Source organism: Equus przewalskii, chromosome 21 (genome assembly GCF_037783145.1).
Source record: "Equus przewalskii isolate Varuska chromosome 21, EquPr2, whole genome shotgun sequence".
NCBI lineage: Eukaryota > Metazoa > Chordata > Mammalia > Perissodactyla > Equidae > Equus > Equus przewalskii.
Genome location: NC_091851.1, coordinates 23,074,553 through 23,096,770, shown reverse-complemented (window position 1 = coordinate 23,096,770; position 22,218 = coordinate 23,074,553). Strand labels below are relative to the sequence as shown.

The 22,218-nt window shown below is 48.6% G+C and overlaps 1 protein-coding gene across 4 annotated transcripts in view; it reads right to left on the bottom strand.

The window, feature by feature from the left end:
* Positions 1-22,218, bottom strand: part of TM9SF4 (transmembrane 9 superfamily member 4) — a 53,103-nt gene that overhangs the window by 5,262 nt on the left and 25,623 nt on the right. For 2 of the 4 annotated variants that reach the window (XM_008525253.2, XM_070589089.1), the window contains exons 3-16: positions 18,750-18,849; positions 13,583-13,751; positions 13,353-13,482; positions 11,780-11,903; positions 10,336-10,454; positions 10,121-10,232; positions 8,680-8,750; positions 6,907-7,039; positions 5,804-5,885; positions 5,631-5,706; positions 3,921-4,004; positions 2,077-2,252; positions 1,499-1,562; positions 578-697 (exon numbers count right to left, since the gene is read on the bottom strand). In XM_008525253.2, coding sequence (XP_008523475.1) covers positions 578-697; positions 1,499-1,562; positions 2,077-2,252; positions 3,921-4,004; positions 5,631-5,706; positions 5,804-5,885; positions 6,907-7,039; positions 8,680-8,750; positions 10,121-10,232; positions 10,336-10,454; positions 11,780-11,903; positions 13,353-13,482; positions 13,583-13,751; positions 18,750-18,849 — 1,560 coding nt within the window. The remainder of the gene's footprint in view (positions 1-577; positions 698-1,498; positions 1,563-2,076; positions 2,253-3,920; positions 4,005-5,630; positions 5,707-5,803; positions 5,886-6,906; positions 7,040-8,679; positions 8,751-10,120; positions 10,233-10,335; positions 10,455-11,779; positions 11,904-13,352; positions 13,483-13,582; positions 13,752-18,749; positions 18,850-22,218) is intronic. The other 2 variants (XM_070589090.1, XM_070589091.1) reach the window with 1 other exon arrangement.

Genomic DNA, 22,218 nt, shown 5'->3' with positions numbered 1-22,218 from the left:
GTACTAACAACTACTAACGTTTCTTGAGCAAATGCATACCATGTGCCAGCCAGCATTCTAAGTGCTACAAATGAATCAGCTCAATCTCATCCTCGTAGCAGCCCTCTGAGTTAGGTCCCAGTGCTATCCCTGTCACACGAGGAAGAGAGGAAGGCAGCGAGGTAAGCAACTGCCCAAGATCCAGAGCTACTGAGAGAGGAGCCAGGGTTTCAGCCCAGGCCATTTGTCCCAGAGCACTTGTTCTGCTCACTCTCCTAAGAGTTAGTCCCCAGGGGGAGGGCAGGTCACTCAATCTGCATCAGCTGTTGGGGAAACCACTACTCGAGTAGACTTAGTATTGACAAATCTACTGTCCCTTTCATCAAATCGAGGTGACTTCTCCACACAATTATGCTGTAAGGTAGGGATCATTAACTCCAGTCTAAAGTTGAATAAATGGAGGCTAGGAGAGGCGAAGTGACATACTTGCCCAAGACCTCACGGCCAGAAGAGGGGGGACCACATCGGAAATGCAGACAGCCTCACTGACCCGTTCAATGCTCCCCCCACCCACAACTCCTGGGCCCATTTCCCTCACCTCTGCACACAGCTGGAAGTACACCATGACGATGCTGATTTGTGAACAGGACACCACCAGGATGATGAAGACGAGGAACAGGAAGCCAAAGAGGTAATAGAACTGATTTTCCCAGATGGCCTGTGGACACACCACAGCTGGCCTTCAGCTAGCCTGCCTCCACTCAGTGGCCCCTTCCCCTGCCACACCCTGCCACCAGGGCAGGAATGGAGATAGCATCATGACACCATTGGGGTCTGTGGGCCTGGCATGTGGCTCTGACTGGTCCCTTATCCCTGGAGCAGAGGGTGAGCCAGGCTGTTCTTAGGGAGGGGCTGAGGTATGGCTGACCCTGTGATGGGGGGGCCCCAGCCTGAACTCAGCAGCTTGTGGAAAATAATGAACGGCTCTGAAGAGCCCTCCTGCCAATTTTACCCTGGCACCCCTGGGACAGGAGTAACCATCACAAAAACAGTTACAATTTAACAAACAGTTTCTGAACCTCAAGCACTGCACCTTTTATAGACATTAGTGCAATCCAGCCTCACAATAACCCTGAGAATTATGGATCATTCCCCCTGCTTTCCTGAGACTTCTGAGTAACTAGACAGGTAAAGATGTGCCCGAAATCAAAGCAGATGCCACAATGATAATGGTGGTGACTGACCGCAGTAATACCGAAGTGGCTTCTATTTACTGGACCCTTGCCACAGACCAGACCCCAGACACATGGCATATCTCATGTAACCATCCAAGATGTCCTGAGGGGCGAGACTGGTATCTCATTTCAAGGTGAAGCATGGGAGCTCCAAGAGGTTACACGGCCCACCTGAAACTTCACAGGCTTAGGAGGCAGAGCACCTAAGAGGAGGGGGAGGGGTCAGACTAACGTGGGAGAAGGCTGGCTGTGTGAGGGGCGGGGGAGCAGGCGGCGGCACTCACACTGAAGATGAAGAACAGCTCGATGAACATGGCGCCGAAGGGCAGGATCCCAGCCATGAGAATGCTGCGGCAGGAGGGAGGGTAACGACGTGAGGAGACCTAGGTCATTGGAAGCCCCAGGTTCCCCCCCAAGCCAGAGCGAACGCAAGTGCTTACACAGCTGAGCTGTCTCCTTCTTTGGGTATGCTTTTGTACCATTACGGCCTCTAGAGAGGCAGGCAGGGTGGGCACCCTTCTCCCCATTTTATAGATGGGGAAACTCAGGTAGAGAGGTGGGGTGACTTGCATGAGGTCTGAGTGGTGGTCTTAACTTGTCTTACCGCATCTTTCCACTCTTCCCCTCCCCTGTCCTGGTTCCTAGGTCAACACCTAGTCTGGCTACAACTTGGTCCTCTGCATCTTACAGCATAGCTAAGCTCTCATGAAGTCTACTAGAGTCAGCCGGAGCTGGAGAACACCAGTCACAGCACCCCCGGTGGGAGGGCATCTCTTCCACATCCTCCTAAGGAGATGGCTCAGGGCACTGTTGGCCTCGCCCACTCCAGAACTCCCCGGCCTTGCCCGTGCTGGAGACTCACCCCACAAATCGGTTCATGTACCACCGCTGTTCAGGGATCTGCCGGGGAATCTGGTTGGTGCGCACAGGGTTGTCATATGGCTGCTTGCGGAAGCCGAAGTAGTAGCCCAGGTAGACGAGGGGCAGGGAGATCCCAAACCACATGCACAGCAGGGCCACCATGGTGGGGAAGGGCACCTGTGGACACAGCGCCATGAGGCTCCTCAAGGCCTGATGCCCAGGCTGGGGGCTGGGTAGGAAAGAGGGGGGCCTTCTGGGATCCAGGGAAGGAGGGGCACAGCAGGGCCACCACGGTGGGGAAGGTCCTGCACACACACCCTCCACAGGGCTCCTGGCCAGAACACCTTGGGGCTGACCCAGTCCTGGGGAAGAGCCGAGGGCAGATGGAGGGCCATTTGAGCTATGAAGTGAAGAAGGAACCACAGCACCCCGGGCGAGCCTGTCATCCCGGGAGGAAGAGGGAAAGAAGGCGGAGGAGGAGACTGAGAACAGGAAGGGCAGAAGAAAAGGCCAGAACCAAGGAAAATGATGCATAGTATGTTAAGTGAAGAAAGAAGAGAAAAGACAAAACTGCACAGATAGTGTGTCCCCAATTTTGTTAAAATAAAACATCACCATATACTACTAAGTGAAACATGCAGGTTATAAAACCATATGTATAGGATTCCATTTTAATAACACCACCCCAATATTTATATGTATACGTGCCTAGAGAGGCCCATGCCAACAAGTGAACAGCACTCCCTCGGATGGGGTATGGAGGAGGAGAACTGACTTTTCGGTTTCTTCTTTATCCTTTTCTGTACAGCATTAGGTTTTACAAGAATCATGCAAAATGGAAGAAATGATTTAATATATGTAAAGCTTAGAATAGTACTTATTCCAAAGTAAGCACCATATAAATGTTTGCTACTATAATTTTATAACTTTTAAATTATACATCATTCCATTTTAAACCTATCTTAAAAAAGTAAAAAAGACTGTAAAAATATAGAGTAAAGATCTACATAGTATTTATGTCTGGGTGACTGGATTATGGGTTATTTCTGATTTCTTTCTTAACTTCTCTGGACTTTCCACAAGTTCTACAATGAGTGTTTACAATGAGCAGTTGGCGATGGAAGGAAAAATGTTGAAAGAGAGAAGGAACACAGGTATAAAAAAGAGGAAGTCAGAGGAAGAGCACGGCTGTCTGTCCTGACGGTGGCTTCCTGGACTGCCGCAAAGAACCCAGGCCTCCAGCCACACTTGAAGCCTCGCCCAAGGACCTTTAGTGGGCACCTGCAGGTGGAGGGGAGGCAGCTCCAGGCAGGCCCTGCCTCTGCTGTAGCGCTGCTAACTGATCAAGACCCCATCTCCCAACCCCAACTGAGGTCACAAGCCTACTCGATGAGTCCTGGGCAGCTGCTAGCAATGACTGAGGCTGGCAGGATCCCTGCTCTGAGGATAGGGCAACCCGCAGGGGCTGGTGCTGGCGGGCTGGGACACTAGCAGGGGAGCCTTGTTTGGGGATATTGACCTAACAAATCCACACCAGGCAGCCTTCCCTTGGTGGAGACAAAGGAAAATTCCCCAGCTGGCCCCTGGACTATGGAAACCTCCCTATGGGGAAGTGAGCTTTGGCCAGCTGTCTGAAGGAGCTCATGGGAAGGCCAGGGTCAGGGCAGACGGATGGGCAGGGCTGAGGAAACCCCAGCTGGCCCTCAGCCCCCAGGGCTGGAAACAGAACTCTGGGGACTCAGAAAAGGGAAGGGAACAGCAGGAAGTGACCTGCAGGAGTGAGACTGAGCACAGCTGGCCCTCCCTTGCTGGGGAGGGGCTGGAAGCGTGGGGGAGGGCACTTACCGCTCCTGATGAGTGCTTTCCCCAGATGAAGCAATTCAATATGAAGCAGATGCCAAACACCACGCCAGGGTACAGCGTCGCCGTCTGGAAGCGAGAGACCAGGTTGGGAAGCTGTATCTAGGCAGCTCCCATCTGTCCCAGGGGGGCTCCCAGATCAGAGGTCTTCAACCCCTCCTTGTCCTTCAGGACTCAGCTCAAGGACCATCTCTTCTAGAGCTTTCCCAGCCCCCAGACTGGGCAAGCCTCCTGCTGTTCTCTGTCCTTTTATACCCCTGAACTGCCCCTTCCTTGCCCTCGGCTCAGTTTGTTAATTACGTATTGTTGTTACCTGGTCAATGTCTGCCCACCCCCCAAGACTGTAAGCTCCTTGGGAGGAGTGCGCCTTCTGTTCACTGATGTACTTCAAACACTTAGAACACAGTAGCTGCTCAATAAACATTTGCTGACTAGGAATGAATGAATAAAACTTGTATAAAACATAGAAGTCTGGGCCTCGACCCAAACTGCTCAGAGTGGTGGTTAAGCTTTAATTGGCTCTCAGAAGTGCCTTCTTAGCGCAGTAGGCAGCGCGTCAGTCTCATAATTGGCTCTCAGGGGCAGCAGGTACTGGCCTCTATATGCATCATCTCACATAGTCCTCTCTACAGGCCTAGAGGAGAAGGACTACCATTACCCCCTTTTAAAGAAGAGGACACTGAGGCCCAGCAATGTTAAACACACCCCCAACTCACAGAGTCAGTGAAGGGTGGAGCGGAGGTTAAACCCAGGCAGACTGAGTCCAGAGCTCAGGCTCCTGACTCCCTGCAGTGTATTCTATCCAATCAGAATCTTTTGGGCTGGGGCCCAGACGCGTGGAACCAAAGCCACAGACCTACAGTGGAGTCTCCTTCACCACGTGGCTGCCTGAGACCCCCTGCAATCTGGCACTCAACCTCTGCTGTCAGTTTCACCTTTGGCCCGTAGCCTCCCACATCCAATAACTGGCCACCATTCTGCACATCCCCGTCCCTGGGCCTTTACATGGGTAGAGTAATCCCATCTCAGGTGTCCGCCTCCTGAGTGCTAACACTGTACCAAGGCCTTCCATGCAGGCTCTTGCTTGCTCTGGGAGGGGGCTCAGGGCTCCGGGCTCCCTGGGAGGCAGGGTTCACTCCTAGGAGTCCTCTGGTTTCTACAGTCTTTTCTGTTGCCAAGAACTGTCCTCAACACCAGGAGGAGAGAGAAGGGCAGGAGCTGTCCTCAGTGAAGAGAAACAGGGGCACCAAAGTCTGAAAAACAGGCCAACGGTGATGTGGGCCCTGGCCCCTCCTGCCCTGACAGGCAGTTCCGCCTTTCTTCTGTTGGGCAGGGCCTGCGGATCAGGTTTTGACCTCAAACTTTGATACCTGGGCCTGGTGCCTAAATCCTGTTATTCTGAATCCCCTATTTCTTCTCTTGCTTGAGCCATCGGCCAACAGAGGCTAAAATCACCTAAATTCAATGCCCTCATTTTACGGACGCGGCATTCAGGCCCTCAGAGGTCCCACTGCCATGTGGGTAAGAGCCCAATGCTCCTGGCCCTCGGGCGGGTGCTCTTCCTGCTCCATCGTGCTGCCACTCAGCCTCCGGGCTAAAATTCCCCCCAGGGCCTGCTCATGGTGCTCCTGAGGAGCCCAAGAAACAGCTTCTCAGCTCCCTGCCAACAGAGGGAGGAGGTATGAAGAGACTTACACAGAAGGCTCCTTTCTTCCACCGATGGCCTTTCAGTGTGCGGTATAGACGGCCGGCAGAAAATCCACCAAACACCCTGTGGGGAAACGGCAGGGATCCACAGTAAGGAGACCTGTTAGGTGGAGTGTGGGCAGCTTGTGCCAACCCCCGGGAGCCCACTCAGACACACCTACCCCATGAACATGAAGAGGAAGCAGGCCGTGGTCATGAGGGCTCCCCGGCTGGAGGGTGACAGCATCCCAAGCATGGCCACGACTGTGGAGGGAGGGAGAGAGGGAAGGAAAGAAAGAGTCAGGGGGGCTGATGGCCAGGCTGCCAGCCCATGTCGGCTGACAGGGCCCAAGGCAGAAGAGGCTCCCTTCTCCCTTGGCCCTCTAAACAGCATGCTCCCTCCCTCTCTACAGGACACCAGGTCTTAGCTGGGGTTCCGAGGGGTGTAGCAGCCACTGGGCCTTGGCTGGCTGCATCCTAACTGCAGCTTCCAGCCCACAGAGTGCTTGCAACCAGCCAGGCACCAAGCTGAGAGCATTATGAATGCCAGCTCACTGAATCTGCCTTATCAACCCTGTGAGGAGGAGGTTAGTTGTCCCATTTCTCAGATGAGGAAACTGAGGCTCACAGAGGTTAAGTGACTTGTCCAAGGTCATAAAGCTTGGAGGCATGAAGCAAAGATACAAATTTAGGCAGATGAGTTTCTAGGAGATTAGGTCCTCAAAGTTCACGTCATAAGAAAAAAAAATTGTAACTAAACTTACTGTGGTACGCATTTTGCAATATATACATATACCAAATCATCAAATTGTATACAAACTAAGACAAAGTGTTAAATGTCAGTAAAAAAAAAATGGTTAAAATGGTAAAAAAAAATTTTATTTTGGCAGATTGACTTCAGAACTGTCTGTAACTACTACATATGAGATTTTGGGGGTTGTTTTCTTAGAAAAAGACCCGATTCCACTCTTAACCCTGGTACTGACTTGGGTGGATCATTTAAGGCCTAACTGTGAAAGGAGGCCGATCTCAGAGCACTGATGAGCGGCTTCACTGTGGACGTGGTGGGTGACCAACAGTGCTGGCAAGTTCCAAGGAGGACCGAATCACTAGGGCCTGGGGCTGAGAGGACTCAGCCCTCCCGCTGGGATGGACAGCTGTTTCGCCCAGAGATGCTGACACGCTCCCCCTTCTCTGGGGGAGGGAAGCCCACCCTTTTCTCAGATTCAGGCCTGTGCTGCTCTGGCGACAGGCCCCCACACCCAGCCCCACGAGGCCCACTCACAGATGACAATGAGGATCATACAGAAGAGCTGAATGCCTGAGCCCAGCAGGGAGCTGAGGATCATGGGGTACTGGGGGGGTCTGAAGACATCACCGTGCACAAGCTTCCACCCAGACTCTTCCATGGTGTCTTCCTGCAGCAAAGAGCCAGAGAGTGAGGCTGCTTCTTAGGCTCTGGAGGAGGCAGCTTCTGCAAGGACCACCCCCAAGGACCCATGCCCCCTAATTAGGGCTGAGGGTTCCTCAGGTATCACCCAGCTCCACTCTGACATGGGAGTGTAAGTGACAGGAGAAAGTGCTTCCCAGAGAACTGTCACACGGGGAAAGGAGGAGGGTACAAACATGAGACTTAAAAGGGAAATCTCCTCCCTGAATTCCACAGACATCATGCCTAGAATAACATAACCATCAACACATTGAAAAGTTACCTTGACAGTTGTTGGGTGGTCAGATTTAGAAGTTTTTTTTTTTTTTTTTTTTTTTTTACTGATTATGAAAGTAATATGTGCTCTTGTGTCACAAAAACAAAGCCAAAAAACTTTCTGGTACATGGCATGATATTCAAATGAACAAAAAGTAATAAATGTTTATCATGGAAAATGTTTTAAAAATCCTAAAAGACTGAACAACAAAAGACATCAAACTCATAAACACTCAAAGATTAAAACAAAACCCAGAAAGATACAGAAAATAAAAAAGTGACTTATACTCCCCTCACTTAACGATGCCACTATTTTGATATATTTCCTTTAATCTTTTTGTATGTATATGCACATATGTACATATAATTTTTAAACAATGGAATCGGGATCAGACTGTATTTACTGCGTACTTTCTTATTTTCAGTTGATGTTTGATTGTGAGCATTTCCTCATGCCAATAAATACTCTTTGCAATTACTATTTTAATGTCTGTGCAATTTTTTATTGTACAGCTATACCATAAAATAACTAATCCATTATTATCAGATATCACATTATCTTCAGTTTATCTAAATAATAAATAAAACTGCAATAAATGTTTCTAGACCAAGTCTTTTGTTTTTGATGCTTCCTCAGGAAAATTCTAGAAGAATTACCTGGTCAAAGCAAGTTAACTATTTTACAGTTCATGATATATACAGCCAATTAATCACTTTTCAGAAAACTATCAATTTTCGCTTGCATGCATGGCATGGAAAGGCACTTATCTCACATTAACCTCGCCAATAATTAGTACTATATGAAAAAATAAAAATCTGTGCTAATTTGAAGGTCCAAAATTGTCTTCTCATGATTGTTTGAATCTGCATTTGGGGGGTTATCCTTGAGGTAAAAACAGTCTTTCACATGTTTACTAGCCATATATAGTTCTCTGTCTATACATTTTTTGTTCATTATCACATTAGAGATTTTAGTTTGTTTTTTTAAAGAGATTTTATACCAATTCTTATGACTGTATCATATTTTTTCAAGTTTGTTGCAAATATTGTTTTGTCATTTCACTTTCCTGTTTTGTTTATGTATTTGGACAGGCAGAACAGTTTCTAAATTTTTAATGTCAAATCCATCAAATTTTCTGTGATTTTTCCCATCACTTTTATGCTTAGAAATTAGAAAGCCTGTCCCCATCATTTTGGGTCGGTAAATATTCTTTTCCATTTCAGTATTGAGGTTTACTCTATGAAAGATCACCCCCTGGGCCCCCCCACACACCCGGGTCTGGCAGGCCTGGAGCCTGCTGCTAGACTGCTCTCGCTCTCCAAGTCCATCCCTCCCCAGCCAAGACCTCGTACAATGTCATCCTCCTTGTTATAGTTGGCAATGTCCTTCCGGAGAGTCCGAATGATAATCATACTCAGGATGCCTGAAACAGACAGGGGTGCAGAGGAGGAAGAGTCATCAGCACTGCCAACCAAGTCTTCCGTGTTGCATGCCTGCCTGGGCTTGGGGTTTCACTGTGTGATGGCTGGCATGCATGGCTTTCTCCAGTGGGAAGTGGCTATGCAGCCACGTCAGGTCCTCTCAAGGGCATAGCTCCACCCTATCTACTCAGGGAGGGGCGCATGGAGGGTCACTCCCCTGGTTGGGGGAGAGCTGCTGGGATGGGTGCTTTTTATTCCAGGGAGAACAGCATCCCAGCTGCTCCATGGTCTGGTCCTACCAGCATCTCGAGCCTCACCTCCTCCCAGGCTCACCTCTCACTCCAGCTCTGGTTATTTCCTGCTTTTGTTATCAGTTCACAGTCTCATCTCTCTCTCGTCTCCAGGCCTATACCCAGACTATTCCCTTTGCTGGAATGCCCCAATCTGCCCTGACTCCTACACACGTTTCAAGACTCACCCCAGGCATCTTCGCCTCTCAACATCCCAAAGAGTTCAGAGGACCCCCACTTGTATTTCCACAGCACCCTTTCCCTCTCCAGGCAGCAAAGTGTAGAGCTTAAGACAATGAGTTGTATGACTTGAGCTAACTTAACATTTTCAGGCTTGGCTCATGGGACTTCAAGGATCAAGATGTTTATAAAGTGCTTACTAGCACAGCAGCTGGCCCCTTGGTAAATGTTTAATAAACAGTAGCTAGCATTATCTTTACTTCTCACATGGTATTGAAGCGATCGCTGTCATGCCACCTCTGCCCACTACCCTCCCACCTGCTCACCACCCTGTCACCATCTGGCTTCCTCACCAAACGTGTCCTGCTGCAGGGCCATGGCCCTTGCTGGGTCAGTCTTTCCTCGGGTCTCCCTCCTCATTTAGAGAGGTCTTTTCTAAAGCAGGCCTCACTCTTCCCTCAACAGCTGTGTATTTGGTCACCCCGTGTATGTGCTTCATAGCACTTATCACTACCTGGAACTCAACTACTTCTCTGCTTTTCTGTTTCTCTCCCACCACCAGAATAGACTCTGTGAGGGCAGAGACTGGGTTGGATTTATGCAACACTGTATCCCCAGCATCTGGCATAGTGCCAGCACAGAATGAACAAGAACAAAATCTGGTTGAATGAATGTGTGCATGAAGAGATGTATCCATCTGCCCTTAGGGAGCTGTCCAGAGCAGAGGCTGAGTCTTGTTCACCTTTGTATACCTGATACCTAGCACTGAGCCCTGATGTCTGTTTTTGACCCACGCTTGGCCCCAAGAACACCCTAGAAGTCCCCCTCAGGTGACGTGATGCCTCAGCCTCTCATCCCTCACTGCCTTGTCCTCTCCTCCCTCCAACCCACAGATCTCTCACCTGACAGGAAGAAGACAACGACGACAGAGTTAATGATAGAAAACCAGTGGATCTGCACATCACTCATGGTCAGGTAAGTGTCCCAGCGAGAGGCCCATTTGATGTCACTTTCCTGGCGGAGGGGCAGGAAGTACTTAGAGTCAGGCCTCCTGCTAGACAACTCCTGCCCAGACCAGACCCCTCCTCCCCTGCTGTGGGCCCCCGGCCCTTCTCACCTCCCAGTGTACAGAGTAGGTGAAGTACAGCTGATTCTCCTTGGTAGGGTCAATTTCCTGGGGCGAGGAGTTGGTACCCTCAGGTAGGGTGCATGAACTCTTCTCATCGGCTTTGAGGTCTGTGAGAGACAGAGACTCAGTCTGTTCCTGTGGGAGCCAGTGCTACTACCCAAGGGCTGTTCTTGGGGGTGCCTTCAGAGACTGCCTGAGGGGGCAGCAAGCTGCTTGGACCCAGAGTCTGAGTGGAGGCTGGGACAACAGCTGGCAACAATAGTTTTAAAATTATGCTGCCCAGAGCCCTGACCGCCCAAAGGGTCTTAGGGGTTGCAGAGAGGCAGATGTGGAGTGGGGCTGTCTGAGTCCTTCACTTAGTCAATCAATCTTCCTTCACTCAATCCAAACATTCATGTACTGATTCAATCAGTCTCATTTAACACGAAAAACAACACTGACTCATTCTATGATATGTTTACTCATTCACCGAGTCCCCAGAGTCCTGGCACTTTACTAATTCAATCATTCATTTACTCATTTGTTCATCCTGTTATCTGTCTGTTCATTCAACCAACAAGTATCTTATAAACACCTGCTATGTGCCAGGTACTGTGCCAGAGAGAAAATGGTGAGAAAAGGAGACAGAGTCTCTAACTTCAAAGAGCCAGTGCAGGAGCAGATGATGTCAAAATAGTCACACATAATAAACCTACAGCTGTGCTCATGACACTCACAGGAGAGGCAGTATGCTGCTCTGAAAGTACAGGATCTATGAGACTTCTGCGGGTGATTTTGTTTGAAAACTATGTTCCACAGCTTAAAAAAAAAAACCCAGAAACCCACCACCACTGTGGACAAAAGGCCAGGTTTGTTAAGTGGAAGCACATCCTGTGGTGAGCAGGGGCTGAGAGGTGAGGCAAAGCTGGACCAGGTCCTAGCAGGCCCCAAGGACTGGTGCTGGGCTCTCAAATTCCCACACCACTGCCGACTCTGGGCCAATCTTAGTCTATGTCAATCCTTCACACAGCGAAAGAGACACATGAAGCTGGCTACCCGACAGCTCTTCTCTGTACCCCTGCCCCTTGTTCTCAACCCAGGGTGAGCTGGCAGGTTCTTATGAGAGGCCTAACCAAGCCCCAAGTTGCTGTTTGGTCTTGGCCAAGTCACCAACCGCTCTGAGCCTCTGGTGCCTCATCTATAATTACCACATACCTCTGGGGGTTGCCAGGAGGTGGTAAACTGGTAAGGTGCCAGGCCAGGACACAAGGGATGTCAGCACTCCCCTCACCTCCCACCTTCTTTGATGGGAATGCAGTGACCCCGCCTTAGCTGGGCCTATACGCCACACCAGGGCCTATCAGCTATTTCAGGAACCAAGTGAGAGAAGACCCTGGGCGTGGTAGCCCAGGCCCATCCAGCCCTGCCCCTCTGGTCATACCTCCCCACTCACCCTCCAGCCTGATGCTCTGGGGAATCACCTCGAAGCGGACGACGCGGTATGTGTGCTCCTGGTCCTCTTCCAGGTCCTCTCGGTGGTAGTAAAGGATGAACGAGAGGTGGTTGTGCAGGTAGATCTAAAACAGAGCAAAAGAGAGAACAAAACAGCTAGTAGCCAAGAAACAACCAGAAAATCACTCAGGGAGACCACCCCAGGTATTGGGTCCCTCTCCTCACCCAGCAGGCCCAGCTGTACCAACCTTCCAAAAACACTGCTCTTGGAGCACTTGCCTGCTCAGAAACCCTGCAGGGCCCCCTGGGCCTTACTAGATAAAAGCCCAGATCCCTTAGCCTGGTATTCAAGGCCTCTATCCTCCGGCTGTCATCATCGTCTCAGACATATTAGTCTACCTGGTCTCCCCAAGCCCCTCCCTGCCCCATGAACAGTCCCCACACCGCAACTCTGTTCACAGCACTCATTCCAACTAGAATGCCACCTCCGACTCCACTCAGCTCAGGCCTACCTATGCTCAAGGCCCCCTCCTCCACGACAACCCGAATGCACGAGCTCCCCTGGATGCCTCTGGCAGTGACAGCACAGCACTGCCACGGGCAGTGAAAGGCACTGGGACTGCAGATCCAGGGTCTCACACTGTCAGTTTTCTTTCCAATTAGGATAGAAGCCCTTTGAGGACAAAGCTCAAAGGCTCTTTTGAGGGCTATGCCTTAAAAGAAATGTTTTTATCCTTTATTCCCTAAGTAACACGCATTCAGTTTAGAAAATTAGAAAGCTAAGTACTGTTACAATCATCGCCGCGTTAGGCTATTTCTCAGAGGCTGTGCTAGGAAGTGCTTGCACAGATTATCTGATTTTCTCTGCCTAACAACCCCAAAGGGTGGGTATGGCTATTTCACACATTCTACAGATAAAGAAACAAAGGCTTAGAGAGGTGAAATAGGTAGGCTCAAGGTCTCTCAACAACTAGTAAGTGGTGGAGACAGGACTTGAAACCCAGGGAGGCTGCAGGCTCTTGACCACTGCCCTCTCCTACATACTGATGAAATTCCAGATTCTTTGTTTTTTGGGGTTTTTTTTGTGGAAGATTAGCCCTGAGCTAACATCTGCCGCCAATCCTCCTCTTTTTGCTGAGGAAGGCTGGCCCTGAGCTAACATCGTGCCCATCTTCCTCTACTTTATATGTGGGACACCTACCACAGCATGGCTTGACAAGTACTGCCATGTCTGGCCCTAGGATCTGAACTGGGGAACCCCGGGCCGCCGAAGCGGAACGTGTGAACTTAACCACTGCGCTACTGGGCCAGCCTCTGTTTTTTGGTTTTAATCTTATCAATGTGGACTCTGAGTTTTCAGGGACTGTGCCCTCCACCTCCTGTGTAATATCTACCAGAGCACGCAGACTTCTGACAGACCATGCCCAGCGGCACTGGGAGGAACCCGCCTCGGCCACCCTCAGCTTTTCTGTTACAATCCTAGAGCTAAATACTTCTCCCTCCTCTGTGGCCCCAAGTGCTAGTGACTTTGGGGTGTGGCTCCTCAGCCCTTGGAGCACACTGTGACACTCTACCTTGTTGACGTCTGTGAAGCCGAGCCGGTAGCCGTGTTCAAATTGCACATCTTTTTCTTTCTTCTTGTCATCGCCGTCGCGGTTGGAGTAGAGCTCCAGCCGGGTGGCCACAGGCAGGTTGTCAGCAATGCTGGAAACCCAAGGCCCCGCTCAGTCCCTCTGGACTGCCTCTCCCATAGTGCCCTCCCCTACAGGAACTTGAGGCCGGCAGGCAGCAGAGGACAACTTACAGGTGGACATAGTAGTCCTCTGAGATCCGCTCAGCCACAAGCCGGCTCTCTTTCACGCTCAGGGTCATTGGCTTGTTAGACTTGCCGCACAGAACCTCACACTTCTTTTCGCTGTTCATGAGAACCTGGAAAGGGGTGTTGACAATCCGGTCCCCTCTCAGCACCTCTCCTGCCATAAGAGAGACAGATGGAGCTCAGAGCTTCAGCTCTGAGGTTGCTGAGGTCAGCAGAGCCAGGGAGACACACGGCTGACTGGCAGGGCCTTCAGCAGCTCCGCAGCCTGGCACTCAATGCTCTACCCCATCTGCTCATGCCCAGCTTGCCCGTCTGACTCCCACATGTCCCCTCTCCTCCCGCTTTGTGCTCTAGCACTACCAGACTCTTCAGAGCAAACATGCCATGGCACTCCATGCCTCTGGGCCTCATGTTGTTTCCTCTGCCTGGAGTGCCATTCCCTGCCCCATGTTCCTGGGAACCCCTTCTCACCCTTCAAACTCAGCTTCTATTTCACTCTCTGGGAACTCCTTCCTGACACCCTCGGGACTGAGCTCGTCACTCCCTCCTCTGATTTCCTTCCGTACAGAGGCAGCATCATACAGTGGTGAAGAGACAGGGCCACCTACTACTAAACTTGGGCTCTGCCACTCACTAGCTTAGCAGTCTTGCTAAGTTACTTAACCTCAATGAGCCTCAATTTCCTCATCTGTAAAGTGGGGATAATCGTAGTCCCATCTCACAGGGTTTCAGTGAGAAATAAAATACCAGGCACAGAGTAGACAGGCAACAAATTGTATTTTTATCATTAGCATCACTTCAGCACCTTTCCATATGTCAATGATATGACTTTGCACAATGTGACCATTTATTACGTTTCTGCCTCCCCGACCAGACTGTGAGCTCATTATGGGCAGACAATGTTCCCTATTTATCTGTCTTCAGATCCCGGTTCAGGCAGGGAGGGAGTGGGGTAAAACCCAACACCTGAGATTTTTAGTCAAAACATGTTTTTACTTAAAGAACTGGCACACCCCTTGCATGCCTATCGCCTCAGAGTAACCTTCAGTCAGACGTCACGCTAGCAGGCACTAAACAGTTAGGGACTGCCGACTAAAACCAACAGTGCTTTCATTCTGAGCTGTTCTAACAATTCTACCGGGATGATGTGAAACTGGGGCAAGCTGAAGGAAACGGACCAAAGTCAACAGGCAAGACTAACGCCTGCACATGCACTTGGTCTCACACCTGCCTGCCTGCCAGGGTGGACCCGCTTGATGTGGCACTCTCTGCCTGGCTAGTTGTTCGTTGGTTCATTCATTCATTCCTGAACATGTACTGGGTATTGGTTATGTGCTGGGCCCTGAAGACAGAATGTTGAACAGACATACTCATGGAGCTTATGGTCTAGTGGGAAGATGGACTTAGATTAAATAATCAGGATAATGAGAATATACCATATAATGAGAGGAACCTGCTCTAGACATGGGGGAGTAGGTCTAGGAAAGTTTCTCTGAGGAAATGATTTTCAAAGTGAGCTGTAAAGGAAGAGAGGTATTGAGTAGGTAGAGAGAGAGGAAGGATATTCTAGACAGAAGGAACAGTATACGCAAAGGCCCCTTGAAGTGGGAAAGCAAGGCAAACTTGAGAGGTCTGTGTGGTTGCGATATGGAGAGCAGCGGGGAGAGTGACTGGAGGTGAGCTGGAGAGACGGGCTGGAGCTGCGCCTCAGGGGGCCTGTGGGCCACACTGGAAGTTTGATCTTTATCCAGACAGCAACAAGAGCAACGAAGGGTTTCTAACAGGGAAGGAGGAAGACAGCATCTGATTCTGATTACAGAAAGATCACTCTGGCTGTTTTGCAAAGACAGAAGATGCAAGGACTGGTTGCGGGTGATGGCAGTCAGTCACGTAAGTGAACGATGACGGAGGCTGGATTAGAGGGTGTGGTGGGGGGAACAAGTACACAGATTCAGGAACGACTGAGGACTGGCATCTAGGGGACCTGGTGCTGACTGACATGAGCGACGAGTGAGGAGTAGTGCATATATCAGGAAAACTGAGGTTTCTACACCCAGGTTCCAGGTGAAAACAGGAAGAAAAGCAAATTTAGACTGAAGACAGTTTTTCAGTTTGGATATGTCAAGCAGGCAGTTAGAGATCCAAGTTTCAGACTGAGAGGAGAGGTCAGGGTTGTAGGAGGAAGCCGAGTTGTTGGTACACAGATGGTTAAGTGGCAGGGCCACAAGCTACACCAGTGTAGGGAGTACCAGTCAACTGTGCAAGGTAGCAATCCTGCCAAGTGTGGATGAGGCCACCTGGGAGGGGAGGGGGAACAGGGGCTTGGATGAAGGCCTCAACCCTCTTCCCCCTGTTTTAGAAGCCTAGTAATGCAGGTGAGTCTGCAAAATCCAGGGATGGACTGGCTGGTGGAGAGCAAGGACACCAAGGGGATACCTGCATGGTCCACTGGTGAAATGATTCGGGTCATCCTCTGCCATTTCACAGACAACTCTGAGAGCCAGACAGGGATAGTGACTTGCCCATGATCATACGAGAGGACTGTGGCAGTGCTAAACTCCGGGCTCTTCCCTCTACACCATGCCCTACTGCCCACTTCCTTTCAGATCACTGAGGAGCTCACCTGAGGAAAGGAAGAACTTACAGAGAAGAACAGGGCTGCAGACCAAGTAAGGCAAACATCACCTCTTGATATTTAGAAATTAAATTTAAACCAAGAAAGAGGACATACTGGTCTGGAACGGCTCATTTCTAATATGGAAGTATTCCTCTTAACTTTTTTTTTTTTCCTGAGGAATATTAGCCCTGAGCTAACATCTGCCACCAATCCTCCTCTTTTTGCTGAGGAAGACTGGCCCTGAGCTAACATCGGTGCCCATCTTCCTCTACTTTGCATGTGGGACGCCTGCCACAGTATGGCTTGCCAAGCAGTGCCATGTCCACACCCGGGATCCGAACTGGCAAACCCCGGGCCGCTGAGAAGCGGAATGTGTGAACTTAACCACTGCGCCACCGGGCTGGCCACTCCTCTTAACTTCTTAAAGCTGGGAGCAGATAGGCAGCCAGACTAAATGAGCAACAAACTCTGAATGTGGACCCTCTAAGGGAGTCTGATGTGCTCCAGTACATCTGCCACAGATGCTCCAACATATACACCATGATATGAATCTCCGTATGATTTTCATGAGCACAGCCCCCAGACAGCCCGAATGAATCTTTCTAGAGAAGGCAGCCTGTACAACAGAAAGAATTCTATCTTTAGAGTTAAAAAATCTGGGTTAACATCTCAATCTCTCCACCTATTGGCCATGTGACCTTGAGCAAGTCTTTGAAACCCCTGAAGCTGCTGTTCTCTCTCTATGAATTGGGGGCAATCATACTTGGCTCTGCAGAGTTACTATAAGAATCAAATAAAGTAGAGTGCAGAGCGTGGTGCTTAAGGGTCTGGACTCTGAAGCAAGGGTGCCTGAGTGCTGCCACTTACTAGGGGAGGGGCCTGGAGCAAGTGACTTTACCTCCTTGTGCCTCACTTCCCTTATCTATGACAAGGGATAGTAAGTAGCTACCTTATAGGGCTAGTGTGAGAATTAACTGAGTTAGAGCACAGAAGTGCTTAGAACAGTGCCCGGCTCATGGGGAGAGCGCTCTAAGTATTAACAGTGATGATGATGATAATGTAGAGTTCAAGGCTTGCAATCCAACAGGCATTCAATCAAGGATGTTTCTGCTCCACTCAATAAGACACTAACATTTACTGAATGCCTACTATGTATCAAGTACGGGGTCAGAAGCTGCGGAGAGAGAGGAACGTTAAGACATGATCCCTCCGCTCAAAAACTCCCTAGGCCAGGAAGGGAGGTACTACACAAAGGCAAAATGAGATACAATATGGCTAGCTAACTTCTGTACACAGACGTTTCCATTTCTATGAGGCAGGAACATTCCCCAGTTTCATGAAAGATGTGGCAGAGACTCAGAGAGGTTAAGGTCACCCAGTATCAGACTGAGGTGTGCCCAAATGCTGGGCCTTGGGCTGCCAGTGAATCCACACCAGCTCAGAGGGGAAAGGAGGAGCTGCTGCAAGGGGCCCGGTACCAGGAGGCCTGGAAGACCGAGCTGGTCAGGCTTCCCAGGCAGAGGCAAGGTGGTTGGAGCACAGTGTGGTGTGGAGAGAGAAAAGGGTAGGTGGCAGGCAGGAGGAGCAGCCCAGACAGTCAGTGGAAGTCAATCCAGGCCCTGAGACGAATCTCTGTGCAACACTACAAGGCAAGACCTAGGGAGAGATGGTGCTGTCCACTTTTGGTTAAGCTGGCTCCAAGGCCTGCCTCCAGCTGGTCTGGGACACTCGATACCTGGCAGTAGATATACTTGTCTGCTAGAGGTTCTGGAAAAAATCTGAACCCTGGGTAGCCCTGACAGAAGGCAACCCTTTCAGGAGCCTGCTCAAGAACCAGTTCTCTCCCTTCTCCTTCCTAAGCTATAAGAGAAGAGGAAAGTCTTGCATCTTTCTACGTTTTTACCTCCAGGACTTAACACTGAGATAGGCAAGAATAAGTACTAATAATTGCAACCTAAATAAAGGCCTCCTAATGTCTTTTACTTTAAGCCTGAAATTCTACCAAATGGAAAATTATTGAATTGGAATAAAAAGGCTGCTATTTACAGGACACACATGCCAGACATCATGCTCAGTGCTTCACACATTATTTGAGGCGAGTCTTGCACAGCTTAGCAAGAACCATGGTAATGTCTCTGATTCCTTTAGGGCCAGAGGTAATCACTCACTCTTAATTAAAAGCAGAGCAGGGTACAGAAACCATGAGAGAGAAAAAGGGATATCCAGAAATCAAGGGAGAGCCGACTGAGCAGTGGCCAAGGGCTCCACCTCTCAGGCCTGACTATGCAGATTCCAAGCCCAGCTTAGCCATTAACAGTATAACCAGAGGCAAGTCACTTAACCTGTAAAAATGGGAATAAAAACAGCAACTAGGTCCTTAGGGCTATTATGAGAAGTGAGCTGTATGTATGTATGTAAACTCTGTAGAGTGGGGTCCAGCACAGTGCCATGTGAGGGTTAACTGCTATGATCATTATGAAAAGACCTGGGTTTCCCTTCGGAACAGGCTGACAGTAGTGTGAGACAAGAACTTACCCAGGTTCTCTGCCTTGTAGGTTATTGTGCTGGGCTGGCAGAAGGGCAGTGAGTAGTATTCATAAGGTAGCTGGGTTCGAGAGCTGGTGAGCTTCACAGCCTAGTGGGAGAAGAGAGGCTGTTATTCCTCAATCCAGGAACCAAGATGAGTGTTTCAAAAATCCTCCTTGGTACCCACACATCTTTGGTACACTCGGTAATATTATCTGACAGGCAAACCAAGGGCAGCAGATCCGACTGTACTATACCACACACTATACTGCCTACAATTCTGAATTTCGTATTTCATATTTCATTTTTAGATCACATTATGGATTTTGTTTAAAATGACAACCAAATTCAATATATATTGAGAGTCTTCAACATGCCAATATCCTATAATTTCACTTCTGGGCATCTTTCTTAAGGAAATAACTCCAAATGAGGAAAAAACAATAGGAACAGGGCTTCACTCCTTATTCATACCCACACTGGTCTGCCTCCAATTCCACTTCCAGCTCCTCTGTTGCACTCCCTCCCGCTCAGGCTTTGAACCTGCGGTTCTCTACTCAACTATGCATATCTGGCTCCTTCTCACATTTAGGTCTCAGCTTACATCCTTTCACCTGGAATTCCTCCTCTAATCACCTTCCTTCATTGTTCTCTATTTCCACACTCATAGTTTCCTTTATAGCATATCTGATAAATGGTAATTATTTTGTTTACCTGTTGCTTTTTTTAACCAGTGCCCCCCATGAGAATTTAAGATTTAAGTACCATGAGGGCAAGGACCATGTGTGTCTCTCACCTCTCTAACCCCAGTGCCTACAGAGTTAGGCACACAGTTGGTGCTCATTAAATATTTGCTGAATGACAGGAGAGAGGAAAAGTGGAAAAACAACTAAAAGCCCCCAAAATGGGAAAGTAGTCAAGAAACCATAATATTTTCAATCAATTAAATATTATGCAAACGCTAAAAATGAAGTTTAAGAAGAACATGAGGGAGAATGTTTAGGAAATGATGTGAGTGCACAGAATATAGCTCTGGAATTGGTGACAGAGACAACACCCCCAGCACGGATAAAATAGAACCAATCCAAATGTTGTAAAAAATAAATCTTAATCTAAATGCAACCAAAATTATCGCTGCTATTTAGGAACTATTGACCATTCCTTATACACCATCTAAAAGTCTAAAGAGTTTTTAGAACCCAGGTCCACAATCCTTATTTAAAACTCTTGCTTTGGAATTAGGAGTTTTTTGGATTTTCAAAGGGCAACGTGGTATATAATAAATCATAGGCTTCATAACACCTCCCAGCTGGGTCTGGAGCAGTACCCCATATTCAATGACTATTTGTGCAAAGAAATGCAAAAATACTCATAGTAAGTAGGAGAAATAAAGTCAATAAACAGTTCACGTCCAGTCTTGCCTACGATCAGTTTAGAAACATGGATTTCAGAGCTTTTTAGTTGTCTGATTGAGGGACTGAGGATCACTATTAAGCATTTCATGAGTCGCTTGAGGCAAGATGGCCAAAAAGTTACTGTCTGTTGTAACAGTCTGCTATTTTGTGTTTCTTGGCATTCTCTCTTTCTGGACAATCAGAAAGAATCCACAGTACACAGACTGAGTCCCACCTGTATGTTCCCTCCTACCCTCTTTCTTCCTACCCATTGTGAGAGGTGTCCACTCTCACATCCCCAAGCGTGACAGGACAGAAGCCACAGTCACGCTGTTCTTCCTATGCCACAATCTTTGCTCTGGAGGGGGCTTTAGGCAGAGACATCGAGAAGAAGGGTTTTGAAGTGATAAGAGATGGGGCTCTGAACTAACCCTCTATCTTCCTCACCACGTGACCTTGGGCAAGTTAGTTCCTTTATCTGTAAAATGCACAGTAAATCTGTAAAACATACAGTTTTACGGATTTGCCTCAAGAGGTTGGCATCCTGAACTCGGCCATGCATAATGCCTGACATGTAAATAACCCTCAATAAATGTTACTTTAATTATTGTTCCTGAAAGTTACAAGTCTGACTTCCAAGGAAGAGAGATGCTCACAATAATGCAACACATGTAACATTGCATTTACTTGTTATTACATGGTTCTAAATGCACTCTCTAATAGTCATTCATCAGACATATTTATCCGCCCTGCCAGGCTATGTACTAGAAGCTGGTGACACAGCAGTGATGGAGACAAATAAGATTCCAGCTCTTTTAGAACTTGATTCATGGCAGTTCTCAGTTTTCCATAAATGTATTATTTATATTTTTAACCTCTAAACTGGTTAACTCCCCCTGGGTAATCAGAAGTTGCTTGTATCTGATGCCCCAAATAAATATGACATGTAGCAATTTGTAATCTTGCTAATACAGTTATGCACCACATAATGACATTTTGGTCAATGACAGACCACATATATGACCATGGTCCCATAAGATTAGTACCATATAACCTAGGTGTGTAATAGGCTCTACCATCTAGATTTGTTGTGTAAGTACACTTTATGATGTTTGCACAACGACAAAACTGCCTAACGACACGTTTCTCAGAATGTATTCCCGTTGTTAAGTGATGCGTGGCTGTACCTAAAACGTGGTAGCAAACAAAAGGGCACGTACATGACAGCATGTCCTGTGGACAGCCTTTTATGACTTTCTTGTATTCTGCTTCTCCTTTTGAAAACTGTGATGCCCAGGACGGGATAAAAACTTTATTTTCATGCAATCTCTTGGCTTTGCTTTTGCACAGACCAGTAAAGACACGGCTCACATCAACATGGCAATGAAGCAAGAAATGCACGTTTATTTTAGGAGAATTTATTTTTCTAACTTTCTAAGTTTTGCTAGCCCTTTACACAGAATCACCAAGGATCTGAAGGACTTCTTAAAAATTTCAACAATACATTATTTTGCCTATGGGGGACCAAGATGGTAGTCAAGAAGTTGGGGATTTATGGAGTTGTAAGAATGCCAAGTACCCTATACTGTAAACACAGAACAGAAAAAAAGACTAAGAAAAATATACCCAAGTATTAAGAGTGGTTATATTTGGGTGATGGTAAAGGAGAGTCCCTTAGCCAGGAGCCCTTGTACAAGGTCATGTCCCTTCCTTGGAGGCAGTCCGTATCCTGCGACTGGTTCATGGAGGATGTAGAGAGCCGGTCCCCTTGCCTCAATCTGGAACAACTCTGAAGGGCCAGCCAGTCCAGTTCCAGAGCTTCCCACGGGCCTCTGCGGTACCACAGCTCGACGTCTCCCTCTGCCCAGTCCTGCTTCCCTCCCTCGCTCCCACGTGCTGACCCTGAGATCCACCCCAATAAACCTCCTGCACCAAATCTCCACCCGTGAGTTTGTTTCCTGGAAAACAAGATCCAAGAAGATCCACCACCAAGCCCCAGCCCTGCGTAGGGCTCTGAGAATGGCACCAAGAGCCCATCATTGTGGAGATATTAATCAAGGCACCACCCTGCTCACTGCCCCTCA